The 20,308-nt window shown below is 44.6% G+C and overlaps 1 protein-coding gene across 1 annotated transcript in view; it reads left to right on the plus strand.

Moving 5' to 3' along the window:
- The window catches only part of LOC311234607 (kalirin-like), a 225,865-nt gene extending 205,910 nt beyond the window's left edge, over positions 1-19,955 (plus strand). Inside the window, 3 exon segments of the mRNA XM_084321852.1 lie at positions 3,356-3,931; positions 7,791-7,807; positions 17,005-19,955. Coding sequence (XP_084177978.1) covers positions 3,356-3,931; positions 7,791-7,807; positions 17,005-17,190 — 779 coding nt within the window. The 3' untranslated portion in view covers positions 17,191-19,955.
- Positions 19,956-20,308: the final 353 nt, after the last annotated feature.

The following is a 20,308-nucleotide window of genomic DNA, read 5'->3' on the forward strand; positions in this document are numbered from 1 at the left end:
GTGTTCATTCATAGTTAAAGACAGTAGAGGTTGAGTACTTTATCTAAAGATGGTGGGTTAGAGTGTTGTGTTTATTCATAGTTAAAGACAGTAGAGGTTGAGAACTTTATTATCTAAAGATAGTGGGTTAGAGTGTTGTGTTCATTCATAGTTAAAGACAGTAGAGGTTGAGTACTTTATTATCTAAAGGTGGTGAGTTTATGGCGCTTTTCCACTGCATAGTACCTACTCGACTCAACTCGACTCTACTCTACTCGCTTTAGGTACCTGGTACTTCGTTCCTTTTCTACTGCAGGTAGTACTCAGTTTGTCTCCGTGTGGGGAGGCGGGGCCGCTGGCATACAGCATGAAAGCTCTGTGAGCATAGCTATGTCCATGAGGGCTTGGAGCAAGCCAGAGTTTAACACAGTTTTCAATCAATAACAACATTAACCAGACTCTCGTTGTGTCTATTCTGCTAAAGCTAACGTTACCTCTCATTGTGTTTATTCTACAAGCTTTAACGTTACCTCTCGGGTCTATCTGCTGACGTTAACGTTAGCATTAGCATTAGGCTAACAACAAGCTTTAACGTTACCTCTCACGTCTATCTGCTAACGTTAGCATTAGGTAATAAACTGGTTTAAAATGGATGGTGCTTACCTCACGTTGTGTCTATTCTACTAGCATTAATGTTACTAGTACAAACAACCAATAGCGAGTTATATTGATCATGCTATGTTCGCTAACCATGCTAAAACGCAAGCATATTAGCACCTAAGCTAAAAACAAGCTTAACAAATCAGCGATCTTTTTATGACACTAAACTCTCCGCTCGGTGGTAAATTGGGTTGATGTCGGTTTTATTTCATCAATAAATGAGGCAGAATACACAGTGAATCTATCCTTTTTTGTTTATTGCACTTGTTCCTGCTGCAAACAAATAATGAATGAAATGAATCCTAAGCGAGGCATTAACACTTTGAGCGCCAGCCGTGTTTTCCTTTTTACCCCCTTGAATGCCACCATCCACGGCCAATGTTAACGTTAATATCGCCTAATCTATGTTTTAAATTATGGCTATGTGTCTAATCTGCCCGTCGCTTATCAAAGAATCATTTTCCAGTCAATCAAGGCAGATTGTATTTTTATCGCTTCATTTCCGTTTGATAGCATTTTGAAAATCACCCGTTTTCGGGGAAAAAAACAACCCATGCCTATGATAATCGCCTTTTACTGGAATATTCCAGAACGTTGTCATTTGTCGGCCTATTTATGAATCGTTTTCAAATAAACGCTAGATGATCGATAGTATATGTGTGCGCACACACGCTCGTGCCGTGCGCTGATAATCGCTGCTCTTATTTCCTCATGGCTTTTAGAGTCAAAACAGCCATATCACATAAAACGCTTATATATCCGTGAAAACGAGTCTGATTATCCTAACACTGATAACATAGATTCCTTACCTGAGGTCAGATGGTATCCAAATGGTTTATTCCAATTTCCGACGCCATTCGAAAAAAAAAGATAATTGTATTGATCCATCGTGTGTACAGTATAACCCATATTCGCCGTGGCTCAGAGGCTCCAGAATGAACTCTGGTAGACCCTGGCTGCATCAGTGAGAAGTAGAATTTCAGAAATCCGTTTCTCCCATTCACTTTCATTGAGTCCATTCCAAAAGGGTGATTTACCATCTGGGAGACGATAGGGGGCGTTTTTTTTTCACATCTGAGCGCCGGCGGTCCCTGGATCTCCAACGGTAGGCTCGCGTGATGCAATATGATTTCAGATCGCTAATAAAAAAAATTAATTAGTGTTGTGTTCATTCATAGTTAAAGACAGTAGAGGTTGAGTACTTTATTATCTAAATGTGGTGAGTTAGTGTTGTGCAGATACATCATTTAAGCATTACATCACGAGACAGAGTGGGTTATAGAAATTAGATCACGCCTATGGGCGGTTGTTAGGCCCGAGGCGCAGCCGAGGGTCGTTAGACCCCCATAGGCGTGATATAATTTCTATAACACACTCTGTCATGTGATGTAATGCTTTTATACAATGGCCGAATTCATCCAACCTTATTGCTATACAATAAACACACATTAATTGAAGATTTATTGACAAAACCATCAGCAGAAAAAGTAGCAAACATTTTTTAAAAATTGCCTCCATGTGGAAGCTCCGTGAGGTGCGCTGTTTCAAGGCAAGAATGCAGTGAGTGTGAGTTATTGGTTTGATTGATTGATTGATTGCAAATTTTATTAATGTCCGCCTTGTTTCGAACTGGTTAAGAACTGTTAAGAACTTCATTTTTAACCTACTTTCTATAGAAGCAGCTGGGAGGTGCGCTGTTTTAAGTGAGCGTGGGTTATTGAATTGATTGATTGATTGATTGAACATTTTATTAATGTCCGCCTTGTTTCAAACTGGTTAGGCTTAGGCCCTCTTTCGAAGTCGCCCTCTTTCGAAGTTGGTTATGCTTAGAGTTTGGAATCAGGGCTGGTGGTCTATCGCCCTGCTCTAAAGATAAACTCTAAGCATAACTGACTTCTTAAGAGGGCGACTTCGAAAGAGGGCCTAAGCCTAACCAGTTTGAAACAAGGCGGACATTAATAAAATGTTCAATCAATCAATCAATCAATCAATGCAATAATCCACGCTCATTTAAAACAGCGCACCTCCCAGCTGCTTCTATAGAAAGTAGGTTACAAAAAAAATCCTCCTATAGGGCAAAGAAAACTTCTACGAATGAAGTTCTTAACAGTTCTTAACCAGTTCAAAACAAGGCGGACATTAATAACATTTTCAATCAATCAATCAATCAATGCAATAACCCACGCTCACTTAAAACAGCGCACCTCCCAGCTGCTTCTATAGAAAGTAGGTTAAAAAAAATCCTCCTGACTTCCGGTTATGGCGTTGGGCTGATAGGACGCACAACGTTTGCTCCCTGAAACTTTTGATAATTTGAAGCATTTGCACCTCGACTTTTGCTAATATCCTCCACTCTTTAAGGTACACTAAGTACCATAACTTCTTCCCGGTACCAGAATGACGGGTCGTGGTCGCAAGAACCAGAGCCAACTACTAATCCATCAACACTTTAGCCCGCAGCACGAGGAGAGATCTGCTACTAGCAAGACTCCATTGCCAACAGCGTCAGAAGCTAATGCTAACGCAGCGCAGCTGACACTCGAAATGCTGGTGGGTGAACTTGATAAGCTGCGTAAAAATGTAACAGATGAACTTACCGCATCCATGAACGCCGCCTTAGCCCCACTCCAAGCCTCTCTTCAACAAATCACCGACACGGTAACTTCACACACCACCACGATGACTGCAATGGAGACGGCTCTTTCTGCACATTCAGATGATATTACCACACTGGGACGTGATGTGGCCGTGTTGAAGTCCAAACTGGAATCCACTACTCAGATGAATGAGAAGTTGCAACTAACCATTGAGGATCTGGTGTCACGCTCTAAGCGACAAAATCTCCGTGTGATCGGCATCCCAGAGGGAATGGAGGGAGAAGACCCCCGGCTCTTCATGGCAGCGCTGTTCATGGAGGTGGCGAGAGACGCGCAGCTGGACCCCAACCTGGAGTTGGACCGTGCACACCGCAGTCTGGGCCCGAAGCCGCAGCAAGGATCCCGACACTTCATTGTCCGCTTCCATAAATATACCCAAAAGGAACGGGTGCTTTTGTGGGCTAAGAAGAACCGAGACGTCGTATACAAAGGGCATTCTATCCGGATCTTTGAAGATTTCAGCGCCACACTCGCCAAGAAACGGGCCACCTTTAACAAGGTGAAATCCCAGCTCTACAAAGATGGGATACGCTTCGGCCTCGTCTATCCAGCCCGCCTTCGGGTTACCGTTAACGGACTGACTCGCATGTTCGAGACCGCGGAGGAAGCAGATCTTTTTTACGAGGGTATTAGCAGTAAGTGACCAATTATTAGGACTGCCCACATATCCCATTCGAATAATTATTTACAGTTTGTTTGTTTGTTTGTTTGTTTGCCTTTTTCCCTAATTACTCATTAGGCTGTTATAAATGGTCTTTGGGAACACTACAGGTTTTGTTTATGGGATGTGTGATGTGAAAGGACTTGCATATCAGAAGTGTATGTTACAATATAGTATAATCATGGGGTTACAAACGTCGTCCTAACTACAGTAACTGGTTGTGCTGATTAAAACGGTACATCACGTGTCAAGTTCAGGGGGATACGGGGGGAGGGAGGGTTTGTTTGTTATTGTGTTAAACACAGACGGGTTTGATATAAAGAGGCATTACGTGCCTAGCTCAGGGGGACACGGGGCTAGGGGGGGTTTCTGTTTTTTGTTTTCCATGTTACACTCAGACAGGTTTGTGAAATTGTTTTTAATTTCTCACCTTTATATAACTACCAGCCGCTCTATTATTTTGCTATGTATATCTGTGCTTATTAGCAGAAGTGTTTTTCTTTTCTTGCTTATATATGGCAGCAACTCAGAATAAGATCCAGATCGGAGGTAAAGCTGTCACGTTAGTTTCCTGGAACGTAAGAGGACTAGGCAATATCATGAAAAGGCAAAAAGTCTTCAGGCACCTTAAATCTCTGTCTGCGGACGTGATATTTTTACAGGAGACACACGTCAAAGCCACACAACAATGTAGCCTGAGGTGTAATTGGATTTCGCAGGCCTATCACTCGCCTTTCTCCTCCCATGCTCGCGGCGTGGCTATCCTTTTTAAGAAAAATGTCCCATTTCAATTGACTTCTATGACTGCTGATCCTTTTGGTAGATATATTTTAGTTTCAGGCACCATTAATTCATTCCCCTTGACTTTACTTAACATCTATGGTCCAAATACTGATGACCCAAATTTTTTTAAGAACGTTTTCAACCTGCTCCCCGACACTAGTAACTCAAATGTAATAATTGGCGGTGACCTGAACTGTTATCTAGACCCATACATGGACAGACTATCTACACGCCCACCCCCAGATATCTCATCAGTTCGGGTTCTGAACAACCTGATTAAATCCAGGAACCTAGTAGATATTTGGAGGGTTCAGCACCCGACTGACAGGGATTACTCATTCTACTCTCATCCCCATAAATCCTATAGTAGAATAGACTATTTTTTATTAGACTCCCAACTAATCTCCCATGTCACCAACACAAAATACAACAACATATTGATTTCTGACCACAGCCCCCTGTCAATGTCCCTAGATCTCTCCATCCCCAAGCAAACATACTCTTGGCGTCTCAACCCCTCCTTACTTGCTGAAGGGAAGTTTGTAGAGTATATCACCACCAAATTAACATCTTTTATGGAATTTAACGACAATGGTGAAGTGTCAGACTCCACACTGTGGGAAACATTAAAGGTTGTAATTCGTGGGGATGTAATCTCATATGAATCCACTGCCAAAAGGGAGAGAGAAAGGCGACTGATTGAGATTAACAATGCTCTTCCCGCCCTCGAGACGGCATATCAGGCCTCAAAATCCCCTGAAGATTATAATAAAATATTGAAGCTAAAGTATGAATATAACTGTATATTGGGTGGTCAAATAAACACTCTCCTTTTAAAACTAAGACAGACTAACCCCAGGGAGATAAATGACCGTTTTAAGGAGTTTTACAGTGAACTTTATTCATCTAAATGTGATCCCACTCAATCTGATTTGAACGACTTCTTTGACCCTCTTGAAACACCCAAACTGAGTGATGATGCTAGAAAGGATTTAGACTGTGATTTCACATTGGGAGAAATAACTTCAACCATTAAATCATTCTCATCAGGTAAAGCAGCTGGGCCAGATGGATACAGTGCTGAATTTTACAAGAAATTCTGTGACATTCTCGCACCACTCCTCCTCAGAATGATATCCAGTTCTGAGAAGGACGGAGTCCTACCCAAAACATTATACGAAGCTAATATTGCCCTCATATTAAAAAAGGGGAAGGAGGAAGTAGACCCGGCCAGCTTCAGACCCATAGCACTCCAAAATTTCGACAGAAAGGTAATTACTAAAATGCTGGCTGTTCGACTAAATAAACACCTGTCAACCATCATTAACCCTGACCAAACAGGGTTCATTCCGAATAGATTTTCCTTCTTCAATGTCAGACGCCTCCTCAACACCATGTATGCTGGTCATAGTCGGACCAGGGGTGCTGCGATTTTATCACTTGACGCACAGAAGGCGTTCGATCAGGCCTTATATGTTTGAGTCACTGCATAGATTCGGGTTTGGTGATACATTTTTATCCTGGGTAAAACTCATATATGCCAGTCCAACATGTTCAGTTATAACCAACGGGGAGAAGTCAACCAGGTTTCCACTGCTCCGTTCTGTCCAGCAGGGTTGCCCTCTTTCGCCGGCGCTTTTCGCCGTTGCGCTCGAACCCCTTGCCCTAAAAATACGCAGTCACCCAAGTCTTGTAGGCTTGAAAGTAGGAGGCGTCGAGACACGCATCAGCTTGTATGCTGACGATGTAATATTATACCTACACAATTCAGAGATATCGATTCCCCCTCTTTTAGAATTAATTACCTCTTTCGGTGAGCTATCCGGATACACAATTAACTGGACAAAGAGTGACTTTATGCCTCTTTCTGACACCTTCACTCCCGGTTTCCTGGAAAATCTCCCATTCAAATTGGCAAAAGATCGCCTCACCTATCTTGGTCTGACCATACCCAAAGATCCTGAATTAATATTTAAATTGAACTTTGCCGACTATGTTTCAAGGCTAAAACAATGCATTGAAAATTGGAAAGTGCTACCCCTCTCCATGATAGGCCGCATAAACTCTGTCAAGATGGTCTCTCTCCCCAGATTCCTATACCTTTGTCAAAATCTTCCCATCTTTCTCACAAAGTCTTTTTTCAAGGAACTGGACTCTGTAATTCTGTCTTACATCTGGAATTATAAGAATCACAGAATCTCAAAAATGCACTTGCAAAAACCTAAATCTGAGGGAGGGCTGGCCTTGCCAGTATTTAGGCACTACTACTGGGCTGCCAATGTAAGGGCTCTGATGTACTGGCGGCAGGGGACAACAGGTGAATTGACTCCTGGGGCCCCCTTGTGGCTGAGAATGGAGGCTAATTCCCTTATTAACTCATCCTTGCCAGCTATGCTATTTGTCAAACCAGGGGTACCCGGGATCTTAAGAAGCTTGAAACTAAGTTTTGTCGTGGAAAACTCTGTCAGAATTTTAAATCAAATCAGGGGTGCTTTGAGCCTACCAGATGTTTCTATCCATGCACCAATCTGTTTTAATCACACTTTTTCGGCTCCATGGACAGACAGGGGCTACCTTGCCTGGAGTGGGAAGGGGCTAGCTTCCATTAAGGACTTATACATAGACGGTCACTTTGCATCCTTCGATCTACTAAAGAGGAAGTTTGAGTTGCCCGGCACCAACTGGCTCAGATTTTTACAAGTCAGAAATTATGTTAGATCCAAAGTTCAGGCTTTCGAAGAGCTCCCAATTGAACATTCTTTCTTTGATATATTGCTGAGCCCTCCCCACTCCAAGCACCTCATCTCTAGGTTTGTGTGTCTGTTTGACAACTGTAATATGGCCTCTACTGAGAAGATTAAAGAACAATGGCAGGAGGAACTCGGTATTGATCTATCTGATATTATATGGGATAGGAGTCTGTCTATAGTACAACTTGGCTCAGTCAATAGTAGACACCAGCTGATCCAATTTAAAGTTGTGCATCGTCTCTACTACTCCAAGCATAGATTGCACAAGATCTACCCCTCTGTTTCACCTCTGTGCGACAGGTGCCAGGTATCAGAGGGTACACTTTCTCATGCCTTCTGGTTTTGCCCTTCACTAACAGGATTCTGGGCCAAAATGAGAGGGGCGGAGCTGAGCGATCATGGAGTAGACGTGTTTCACATGAGCTCCCTTCTACCGTGCTGAATATACGTTTCTCCCCATTAGTCTTTATTTTATTTTTATTTGTTTTTTATCTGTTTGCTAGGTCGTCGTGTTTAGTATACTGTCATCGCCTTTTTTTGACTTTCTGCAATGACGGGGGTGGAAACTAGAGCCATGAGCGCCCCAACCAGCAAACCACCACCACCGGGCCTGGCCGCATCGTCGTCCGGTGTCGGGGAAATAAGCGAAGCTGTGCTCTTGGTCATGACCAAGCTACACGCAGACTCTGAGGCACGCGTCGCTGAAGCACAGAAGAAAGTGTTGGCGGATTTTTGTGTCAACCTCCGTCGTGAGATATCGGAAGAGATACGGCTGGCGGTGGTCCCGCTGACAGACAAGATGGAGTCGATTCACGCTGCCTCATCGGCTAATGCTAACGAACTAGCCATGCTAACGACGGAGGTATCATTACAGTGCGAGAAGATGGCGGGTCTCGAATCCGCCCTGCTGGCTAGGCAGGCTGAAGTCAACAAATGGAGGAGATGCAGTCCCGGGATAGACGCCACAACGTCAGGATTGTTGGAGTACCGGAGGCCAGCGGTGAAGGCCGTCTCTCTGAGACCATGCCCGAACTGCTGCAGAAAATACTAGGGACGGACGTCCTCCCTTCGCCTCCTGTCTGTGAGTCGGCCTACAGAGCGGGCAGGTTTTCTCCCGGCGTGAACAAAGAGCCGAGGCCCATCATAGTCAAGCTGAACAGGCTTCAGCAGAGAGAACTCATCATGCGGTCGGCTCGTACCAGAAGGGGTAATCTGAGGCTTGGCGATCACAAAGTGGCCATTTTCGAAGACTTTACGCCGGAGGTTCAAGCACAGAGAGGCGAATACAAGGTGGTCCTGACTAAGCTATGGAAACTAGGCCTGAGGCCCACGTTATTCGCTCCCGCGAAATTATCTGTATTGGAGAAGGTCGATGGTCAGCGTTCATTTTGGTCGTTGGCTAAAGCGAAGGAATATCTCGCGGGGATACCCGGGACTGTTGCTTAATATCTATGTCGGGTGAGTGACTTGGCGGTGTGGGCCTATATACAATGATTAGGCCGACTATTCACAAATACTTGCTGTCATGCCCAGACATGCTAACTGCCCACTGCCCATCCAACTAGCGGGGCTTCCCAATGACTTCTGTTACTTGCTAAAGCTGACCTCATGGTCGTACTTGTGTATCGCCTCTTTGGAAGCTAACGAGCTAGCTGAACAATGTACATAATAGGCTAACGTGCTATCCGGATTCATCACTAGCTTACGCGCTAGCCTCGGGCTAGCTGAGCGGGCTTCGTCTATCGTCTGCGCTGAGACATTCGAGACCCGTTAATGGTTACGTATTTTGGTTGCTGTTGCTGTTCAAAGTGACATTGGTTTGCACAATTCAAGAGTGATCGGGTCCTTAACTAACTTCTGGTATGCTTTTATTTTTATATCCAGGTTGTTTTGAGCTTTGGGATCCAATAGTAGAAGCCAAGGTCGGTTGAATATGCATATACAATATATGATAACAGGTTTGGTCGGGTATGGCTTGCACTTTATGGCTATATGGTTATATGGCTTGCACTTTAGCCATAACCCTCTTTTCCTTTTTTTTTTCTTATTGTCGCTGTTTTTATGTCATCTGTATGCGCGATTTAAATGTGATCCGATTCTACCTTGGACTAACTGCTGATATGCCTTAATTTTGTTTTGAATTTTCCGTGATCCATTTGTGCTATAACGTTGCGACATTAATATGCAGACTCCAAGGTAGATGGTTACAGGGTTGATGTTGAGTAATTATATAATAAGGGCTAATTTTTCCATTATAGCTGTCATGTTAGGGCCAAGGCTCACGTTGGCTCTCGACCGAATATACATAAAATATGTGATAACAGGCTGGCTTAGGTTTAGCTTTGCTTGCACTTTAGCCATAACCCTCTTTTTCCTTTTCCTATTATTGTCGCTGTTTTAATGGCATTTGAATGAGCAATTTAACTGTGATTCGATCCTACCTTAGACTAACTGCTGATATGCTTTGATTTTGTTTTGAATTTTCCTTTATCCATTTATACTATAACGTTGCAACATTAATATGCAGACTACGAGGTAGATGGTCACAGGGTTGATGTTGAGTAATTATATAATAATGGCTAATTTTTCCATTATAGCTGTCATGTTAGGGCCAAGGTTCACGTTGGCTCTCGAACGAATATACATAAATATGTGATAACAGGCTGGGTCAGCCCGGTCAGGTTTAACTTTGCTTGCACTTTAGCCATAACCCTCTTTTTCCTTTTCCTATTATTGTCGATTCTTACATAGGTTATGTCATTTCAGCCGTTGTGCCTGATCAGAGAGACTGCTTCAGGGGTGCACTTTAACCATAACCCCTTTTTTCCCTTTCTTATTATTGTCATTGTTTAATTGACATTGTTCACACAATTTTGCACAATTAACCTGTGACCCGATGCTGCCTTAGACTATCGGCTGGGATGCTTTAATTTAATTTTGTTTTGAATTTTCCTGTACCCATTTGGGCTATAACATTGCGACGTTGAAGCGCAGATTCGGAAATAGATGGTTGCAGGTTGATGTGGAGTTATTATTTAATAATGGCTATTTTTACCATTATGGTTGTCTTATGTTGGGGCCAGGGCTCAGGTGGTTTTCGACCGATATCTTTATTGAATTTTATTTTTATTATTATTTGTGTTTATTGGACTAGTGGGGGTTTACTCAGGGGTTTATCTAGAGGGGGGTTGGAGTGGGGAGCGTCTTATTGGATCCATGTCTCTAGTGGGAAGTGATAGGAAGATGACCATCCTCAGTGGATGGGGCATAGGGTGGGGATTGGAGAGTGGGTATAGGGGGGCTTATAATAGGACGGGTGGGTTAGGGTTTAGAGTAGAAGGAGGGGGGGTTGTAGCTGGGGTGGTATTTTTATGTGTTTTATGTACTGTTGTCTTATATGTGTGTAATTGTTCCTCCTCTGAACTCCTGGGATTGACCGTCTGGGCCCGCCTGGATCAGCGCCTCTGTACTCAGCCTGGCTGCACTGGTATGTTCTCTACGCATTTAGACGAGCTCGACCATGGCTAAATTGAATATTTTAATTTGGAACGCAGGAGGGCTTAACGCCCCACACAAGCGTGCCAGTGTCCTTTGGCTATTGAAGAGGAGAAATATTGACCTTGCTCTCCTTAGTGAGACGCATTTATTGGTAGGTGACGTGTCAAGACTGGCAAATCGGCAATATCACGTTATCTCCTCATCCTCAGCCGATGATAAGACGAAAGGAGTAGTCATAGTTACAAGACGTAACCTTGATATCAAAGTCTTGGATGTATGGTCGGACACGGAGGGAAGGATTACTATAGCAAAAGTTGAATTCTTGCATAGGAAGATGGCTATAATAGCATTGTATGCTCCTAACACATTTGATTCAGCGTTCTATAATACAATCACAAAGAATATGTTGGAACTTAATGGATACGCTCTCATTGTGGGTGGCGATTTTAATGCGTGCTGGGATGCGGAGATGGATAGGTCCGGGCCCTCTGAAACGAGCGACCAAAAACGGGCCTCTAAGGCCCTTAGGATGTGGGCCAAGGACACGGGGCTCACAGACCTTTGGCGCTTATCCAACCCCACCCTCAAAGATTACTCTCACCTGTCAGCCAGACACAAAAGCTTCTCTCGAATTGACTATGCATTCGCGTCCCCTAATATGTTTGATAGTTTCGATGTCTCATTGGTTCCCTTGGCTCTCTCAGACCACAAGGGGATTTTCCTTACGGCAACCTTTGGCAGGCTCTCCGCAAGAGCTCCCAGATGGCGTTTTAATTCGACCTTGCTAAAGAACGATGACTTCTGTTCTGAGTTTAGGAGTAAACTAGCTGAATTTTTGCAGATCAACGTTGGCACAGTAGATGACCCTAGGGTCCTGTGGAACGCATTGAAAGGATTTATCAGGGGTCATGTCACACTATTTGCCTCCAATTTGCGAAAATCCCGGTCAAAAAAGCTAGAAGGACTGGAATCATTATATGCGGACCTATACGCATCCTTGCAAACTAACTATAATGAACGACTAAACACACAACGTAAGATAGTCAAAAAAGAAATAAACTCCATACTTAAACAACAGTCTGAGTTCTTGATACATAGGACAAGACAAAATTACTATTTTCACGGCTCCAGACCTAGCCATCTATTGGCAATGAAAATACGCTCAAATGATCATTTCTCGGATATCCCCTCGATTAGGACGAGCCAGGGTGCAGTCACTACTGATTCGAAAAAGATCAATGACACTTTTAAAGAGTTTTACTCACAGTTATATAGCTCAGAGGGTAATCTTGATGACTCTAAATTTGAATCGTTCATTCTGAGGAAGAGGCCAAGGAACTGGGGAGACCGATTACTCTCGTGGAATTGAGGGAGACAATTGTTGAAATGCAGAGGGGTAAGGCACCAGGCTGGGATGGTATTCCACCCGAAGTGTATTTAGCTTTCTGGGACCAACTGGGTCCATTGATGCTCGATATGATCAATTACGCTATCGAACAAGGGGAGTTCTCAAGAGATGTCAATATGGCGTTGATTTCTTTACTTCTCAAGAAGGACAAAGATCCCAATGATTGTGGTAGCTATAGACCCTTGAGTCTTCTCGGGGCCGATTTAAAAGTGTTTGCCAAGGTGCTGGCCCGTCGCCTGCAGAGATTTATGTCTGTATTGGTACACTGCGATCAAACTGGTTTTATCCCGGGGCGTCTGGCTGCAGATAATCTTAGGAGGCTGTTGCATGTAATCGATAACAGTAAAGACAATACAACTCCATCCACAGTTCTGTCTTTGGATGCCATGAAGGCGTTTGACAGACTTGAGTGGTCATACCTGTGGAAGGTACTTGAGGTCATGGGTCTTGGGAAGAGTTTTATTCATATGATTAAAGTCCTGTATGCCTCGCCGTCTGCGATGATACTGACAGGCAAAAACTGTTCCACACTCTTTCCAGTCTCCAGATCTTCTAGACAGGGTTGTCCTCTGAGCCCAGGACTGTTCGCGCTTTCCCTCGAACCTTTGGCCCAATTTATTAGGCAATCGGAGGACATCGTCCCCATAATGGTCAATAATACTCCACACAAAATTGCTCTCTATGCGGATGACCTGCTGATTTTCATGGACGACCCCTCCCGGTCGGCCACAAAATTATTGAGGATAATCGACGACTTTGGTAAATTATCAGGCTTTAAGATTAACTGGAACAAATCAGCCTGCCTACCTCTTAATGAACTGGCCAAGGCGGTACGACTACCAGCTGATATCCCCATAGTAGAACATTTTAAATACTTGGGCATAGAGATATTCCCCACGCTGAACCAAACTACTAAGTACAACTTCACGGGTACTTATGATAAAATACGCCAGGATCTAGACAGGTGGTCGTCCCTTCCTAACTCCTTACAAGCCCGGGCTTCCATAATCAAAATGAACATCCTGCCTAGGATAAATTTTATTAGCTCAATGCTCCCCCTGCCCCCTCCAATAGACCACTGGCGCAAGGTACAATCGATGGTATCTAAGTTTATCTGGAATAACAAACGCCCGAGAATCAAAAGGGCTACTACTCAACGTAGAAAACAAGATGGGGGCCTCGCAATCCCTGATTTTAAACTTTATTTCTGGTCCTTTTCACTGAGACCTCTGATGTGCTGGCTAGACCCTGTAGAGGCTGTATCGTGGCGCTCCTTAGAAGCGGCGGCGGTATCTCCGCTAAGATTGCAGGATGTAGTGTACTCCACTGTCTCTATTTCGAAATGCCGGCTGAGGTATGGACCGATCATAACTCACGTGATCCAAACGTGGCGTAATGTACAGAGGTCGTGTGGGGTTAAATGCCCATGGCACCTGGACTCTCCAATTTTTAATAACCAGCAATTACTTGTTGGACACAAGCCGGTTAATATTCCTCAATGGCAAAGGAGGGGAGTGCATACTCTGGAGGATATTTATGATAAGAACGGCCTCCGTGCGTTTCAGGACTTAAGAGAATTTTATGATCTTCCCGGCGAGTCCTTCTTTCTTTACCTTCAACTAAGGTCAGCACTGAGGGCGCATGGCGTACCGTGGGCTCAAGCCTTGCACCCACACCCCTTCCTCAGGCTCATAGTGGACAGGACGACATCCAGAGGGTTTGTCTCCGACTTTTATACGCTCTTAATTCAATCCACGTATAAAAATGTATCATTGGATACAATCTGGCGTGTGGATATCCCGGAGTTGGACCCCGAGTTTGACTGGGATGATGTTTGGGCAAATGTGGCATTATCTTCCCGCAACCCCAATCACCAGCAAATTAATTTTAATTATATTCATAGGACCTATCTTACACCTAGGAAGCTATATGCTATGGGACTGATAACCGACTCTCGGTGCACTTTGTGTTCTCAAAAGGCCACTGGCACTTATATGCATATGTATTGGGATTGCCCACCAGTGGCCCGCTTCTGGAGGTCAATAACGGACAAACTTTCAGATCTGTGTGGCTTAACTATCCCATTCACAGCTGTTACGCTACTCCTGAACGATATAACGACACTACCCGCGTCCGTACAACTGAAAAGGGTTGTCCTAGCGGGCGTCACAGCAGCGAAGAAGCTAATAGCAATGAGATGGAAGGAGCCTGAGAAGCTTACAATGATTAACTGGTCCCTAACTCTATTGGATGTGATTTATCTTGAGATATCCACGGCCCGGGTGATCGGGGTAGAGCAGGCTGGAATTGACCTGTGGTTCGCAGCAGCTGAGAAGGTAAAGACCGCAGTGTGCGGCTGAGCGGGGTTGGGGCGCTTGATCGGGGGGGTCCGGCGGTCTCTGGGGAGGGGGAGGAGGAAATGTCTTGTCTGTCTTGGTTTTTGTCTTGTCCTTCTTAACTTTGACTGGGGGGATTTTAGGGGGGGTTGGTATTTAGCTATTCTGCGCTATATGTCAATTCACATGCCATCTCCCCAAGGGACTAATATTGGCAGACTGATTGACCTGTCAACCAACTTGGAGGAAGAATTTCTTTCTTCTTACATTTTACCTTCTGCGAGTTTGGCAGTCTTGAGCATGTGTAAGGGACCTAGGCTATCTACAGTAAATCTGCGGCAACACTCTCATAAACAATCTTTTAAGTCACTCCACTTTGTAAAGGTGGGGAAAGGTTGCCATGTTTTGAAGACCCTTTTTGTTATTGAAGTAGCCATCTATATTTGATAGGTTGGACGCTGTTTCTTTTTCTTTTTGTCTTTATAATTTATTATTCTGTATTATTATTGTTTGTTATTCTCCTGTGAAGTTATGTTTTTTGTTACTGTGGTTATTGTGTTGTCCTGTTTCATGTAATTAATAATAATAAAAAATTTGATCAAAAAAAAAAAATGATTCTGGGCCAAAATATTTGACTGGTACTCTAAGGCCTACAAGATAACTATACAGCCGGGGGCAGAGCTCGCCATCTTCGGCTGCTCTGAGTCCTCTCTGAGCTTTCCTACAGCTGTACAACAATCTTTGACACTGGGGACAACGGTTGCTAAAAAACAAATACTGATGGAGTGGAAGTCCTCCTCAGCACCTTCTTTCCAACTGTGGATGGCGGACATGACCTCTGTCATACGGATGGAGAGACTAAGGTTCCTGAGAACCGATTCACTTAAAAGGTTTTCAAAAATCTGGGACCCGTTCTTAGCCTACCTCGATGAGGCTAGAGGCGGCAGCTGATTCGCCCGTCTGATCTCACAGTCCCCCTATGAGGGCCCCCAAACCAAACACAATATTTCTCAGTCATGTATGGCTGGTAACCGTGTTGTAATATCAAATGTGAAAAATGTGTTATTGTTTTTTTTTCTTTAATGCATCTTTTTACTTTCACTGTCTGAGTGTGTCTGTAATGTCATGTTGGTATACTGTTTGTCATGTTTGTACAATGTTCTGAAAAATGTAAAATAAAATATATATAAAAAAAAAAATCCTCCTATAGGGCAAAGAAAACTTCTACGAATGAAGTTCTTAACAGTTCTTAACCAGTTCAAAACAAGGCGGACATTAATAACATTTTCAATCAATCAATCAATCAATCAATTCAATAACCCACGCTCACTTACAACAGCACACCTCCGTGTGAGCGTGTGTTATTGGTTTGATTGATTGATTGCTTGAAAATTTTATTAACAGTGAAATAAATGTTGCGTAGTGGGCAAGGCGCTCGCCACGAATGCGGAGAACAGGCGATCCCAGCGCTCCACATTGCTTTCAGTTTAGCTGGTCGTCCGTACTAATACACATTGGCCGTATTAGGGGGTGGGAAACTGATGGGTGGGGATCAGGCGTTGTGGACAGCGACTCCTACAGGTCGGTTGGTGCGCCTGCGCAGTAGAATCAGGAAGTGTCGGGGGCAGCTTGAGCCTCCCACGCGTTACTCCTCGCCACTGAGAGATCGAGCTGCGCAGGTGAAAATATGCGACTGCTGTTACCTCAAGTACCGGAGGGGACTTGTGCTATGTATGACTTAGTCCACATTGCAGCCGGCTTGTGGGAGGCAAGAAACAACGTTCGTGACAGGGGAGAGTTGAATTGGATGATACGAAATTGGGATGGGAGAAAAATATAGAAATGGGAGAAAAAGTGGATAAAAAAAAAAACAGTGAAATGAATGTCCTTTTGACGAATGGCATCTAACAACAGACTTCTCGCGATTTATATTTTGTTCCACAATTACTCATGACCCACCAATTACATAATCCAACATTGTGTAAGAAACGAACACATTCGCAGTGACAGAATCGTTTTTGATTTAGTCGTTATGACGCTTTCAACATATCCATTCGTAAAGATTATTGTCCTCCATCTTGCTTTCATTTCTAAAACCACGAACGGCGGAGTGATTGTAATTCGGTTGTGGGCAGGTTCTGGGACCACGAGCGTGGGTTATAAGAAATAACCATGTGTAACTTGACTGTTTCAGCCAATCAGAATCGAGAAATTTGCATGCCATTGTATAATGAAATATAAGACATGTCTCTGTCGTCTCCTGTGTCTCCAGGAGCTGGTGTTGGTGACGCAGGACTTCAGCGCGGTGCGGGAGGACGAGATCACGGTGCTGCAAGGAGAGAAGGTTCAGATCCTGGCTACCAATCAGCACGGACAGTGTCTCGTCTACCGGCCCGCCAACTCGGAGTCCCCGCCCGCAGAGGGCTGGGTGCCACGCAGCGTGCTGCAGCAACACTGACACCTAGAGGCCACGCAGCGTCCTGCAGCAACACTGACACCTAGAGGCCACGCAGCGTGCTGCAGCAACACTGACACCTAGAGGCCATGCAGCGTGCTACAGCAACACTGACACCTAGAGGCCACGCAGCGTTCTGCAGCAACACTGACACCTAGAGGCTATGCAGCGTCCTGCCGCAACACTGACACCTAGAGGCCATGCAGCGTGCTGCAGCAACACTGACACAATAGGCCACGCAGCGTGCTGCAGCAACACTGACACCTAGAGGCCACACACACACACACACACATACATACTGTACATATAGTACATACATCACCAACATGAATGAGACAACACAACAGTAGGGTACACAGTACACACACATGCTGCCGTACACTGTCGTCATAGAAACACAGACACACGCTGTATTTACTGGCCGGATACTGAAAGGGGAGGTTTGGTTTTGGACCCGTAAGTGCTTATCTTTCACTTCCTGATCGCTCTGGTTCAGCAGGAGCTGGTTTTTGCCCGTTGGCGTTAGCCTGTCCTGTCGCTATGACTACAAACAGAGTCCTCACTCAAGCCCTTAAATAAGCCCTTAATCACGGTGACACGTCTCTACACATTATACTGGGACAACGCTGAGATGAGCAAATACTATTGAACAGTAATAACAGACAGAAGTCAACATGATCCATCAAAATGCTGACGTGAGATCTGATGCTTAGAGATGTTTTTCATGAAAAGGTTCCTAAGTGCAGATTTAAGATGCTTAGAGATGTTTTTCTTGAAAAGGTTCCTAAGTGCAGGTTTAAGATGCTTAGAGATGTTTTTCATGAAAGGGTTCCTAAGTGCAGGTTTAAGATGCTTAGAGATGTTTTTCTTAAAAAGGTTCCTAAGTGCAGGTTTAAGATGCTTAGAGATGTTTTTCTTGAAAAGGTTCCTAAGTGCAGGTTTACTACGGTCCATCACCATCTGACTCTATGGTCAAACATTAGTGACACACCAAGTGCTACACTTAAGGGTACTACACATACACACTCTCACACACACATTCACACACACACATACTGTACACTTCCACACACTTGTCTCCCAGCAAGCAGCGAGGCTCTGTAAGGGTCCTCTCTCACTCCGACCTGGTGCTGACACCATCCACCAACCACCAGACTCCAAGCAAGACACAACCAAACCAAACAAACCAACCTACCTTCCACCAGACTCCAGAGACAGCCACACCAAGCTACTAACCAACCAACCTGCCAACCACCAGACCAGACCAGCCAACCTACTGTATGAAGTAAAGACGATGAGAGGAGGTGTTTTAGAGGAGTAGGGGGAGAAAGAAGGATCCAGTCTCGTCTGTCCTCTGTTCCCCTCCTTTCTCCTCTTCCAAACCACGGGTTCTAGGGGAGAAACCTTGGGGAGGAGCCAGACTTTAGAGGAAGTGTGAAAGGAGGTACAATCTAAACTCCTTCACCTCCTCTCTCTCCCCTCCTCCCCTCTCCTCCAAACTGAGCGGAGGGACGGAACCAGAGTCGGTGGAAGGAGGGGGAGGGGGTTGAAAGGAGGCGTGGTCTAAACTCAGCTCCTCCCTCTGTTCTCCTCTCGTCTGGGACATGGGACCTTTAGGTGTGTCGGAACAAACACTCGTTTAGTGACCAGGTCTCTTTGTTTACTGCTGGGAGCAACACGCAGAGCTGAAAGGGTTAAACATGATAATAATACGCAGGGGATAGAGTAACCCGTTGTGAACTGCTCCAGGACTGACTGCTCCCACGTTGCCCGGCAACACAAAACAAACACAAAGAAATGATAATAATAAAACAGTTCCCACGGCGGAACAGACCGGAAGACGTGGTTCTGGGAGGAGAGGGTTAAAGTGGAAATCCACCCTAAAAACAGAATCTGTGAGGTCTCCCTGTGCTCTCACCAATAACAGAAGTTCGTTTTTTAATAAAAAATACATCTGTTTCAAGCTGGAATTTCCCCCCGAAACCAGGATTCTTTGTTCCAGATCACAGGCGACTTATACCAATTCTGTTTTGAGGTGGAATTTCGCTTTTAACAGGGGGAGAAAAGAAAGAAATAAGAAAACGTACAAAACGGGACTACAAAATCAAATGTTGGAAAGGGGAAAAATGACATTTCCAATCCACTTGCAGCCCCGCCCCCATCCTCCTGCTCCTCCTCCGGCCCCGCCCCCACCCTCCTGCTCCTCCTCCGGCCCCGCCCCCATACAAAGACACAACTCCCATTTTGTGCCAACGGGTGCAGTGACTTTCTTTGTGGATATGTGTATAAAAAAAACATAGGACGTCTCATGACTAGCTGTTAGAAGGTCTGACACACGCAGAGGTATAGAGACAATGATGATGATAGTTATTATGATGATGATGATAGTTATTATGATGATGATGATGATTAATAGTTAATAATATATTCTGTTTTTCACCTCAATAGGAAACAGAGAACTTTCTTGTGTCGCATTAATGTTGTGTGTGTGTGTGTGTGTGTGTGTGTGTGTGTGTGTGTGTGTGTGTGTGTGTGTGTGCATTTGTGATCCTGTGTGTGTATGTGTGCACACACGTCCGTTTGCATACACATGTCGAGCCTCTATGCGATTGTGTGCTCGTGTGAGTGGGTGTATGTGTGTGTGTGTGTGTGTGTGTGTGTGTGTGTGTGTATGAATGCATTATGTCAGCATGTGTGTCTGAGCTTTTAAGGTTTGTTCTGTATGTTTTTTCACTGATTCACTGACAGAAAGTGTTCCCTCATCCTCTTTCCTCGTCTCCTCTTTCCTCATCTCCTCTTTCCTCCTCCTCTTTTCTCCTCCTCGTCTTTCCTCTTCCTCTTTCCTTGTCTCTTTTCTCCTCTCCTCTCTTTCCTCCTCTCTTTCCTCCTCTCCTCTCTTTCCTCTTCTCTCCTCTCTTTCCTCCTCTCTCTCCTCTCTTTCCTCCTCTCCTCTCTCATCTCTCTCCTCTCTTTCCTCTCTCTCCTCTCTTTCCTCCTCTCTCCTCCCTTTCCTCCTCTCCTCTCTTTCCTCCTCTCCTCTCTTTCCTCCTCTCTCTTTCCTCCTCTCTCTCTCCTCTCTCTCCTCTCTTTCCTCCTCTCATCTCTCTCATCTCTCTCCTCT

The sequence above is a fragment of the Notolepis coatsorum genome (genome assembly GCF_963971535.1).
Source record: "Notolepis coatsorum genome assembly, chromosome: 1".
In the NCBI taxonomy this organism is placed as follows: Eukaryota; Metazoa; Chordata; class Actinopteri; order Aulopiformes; family Paralepididae; genus Notolepis; species Notolepis coatsorum.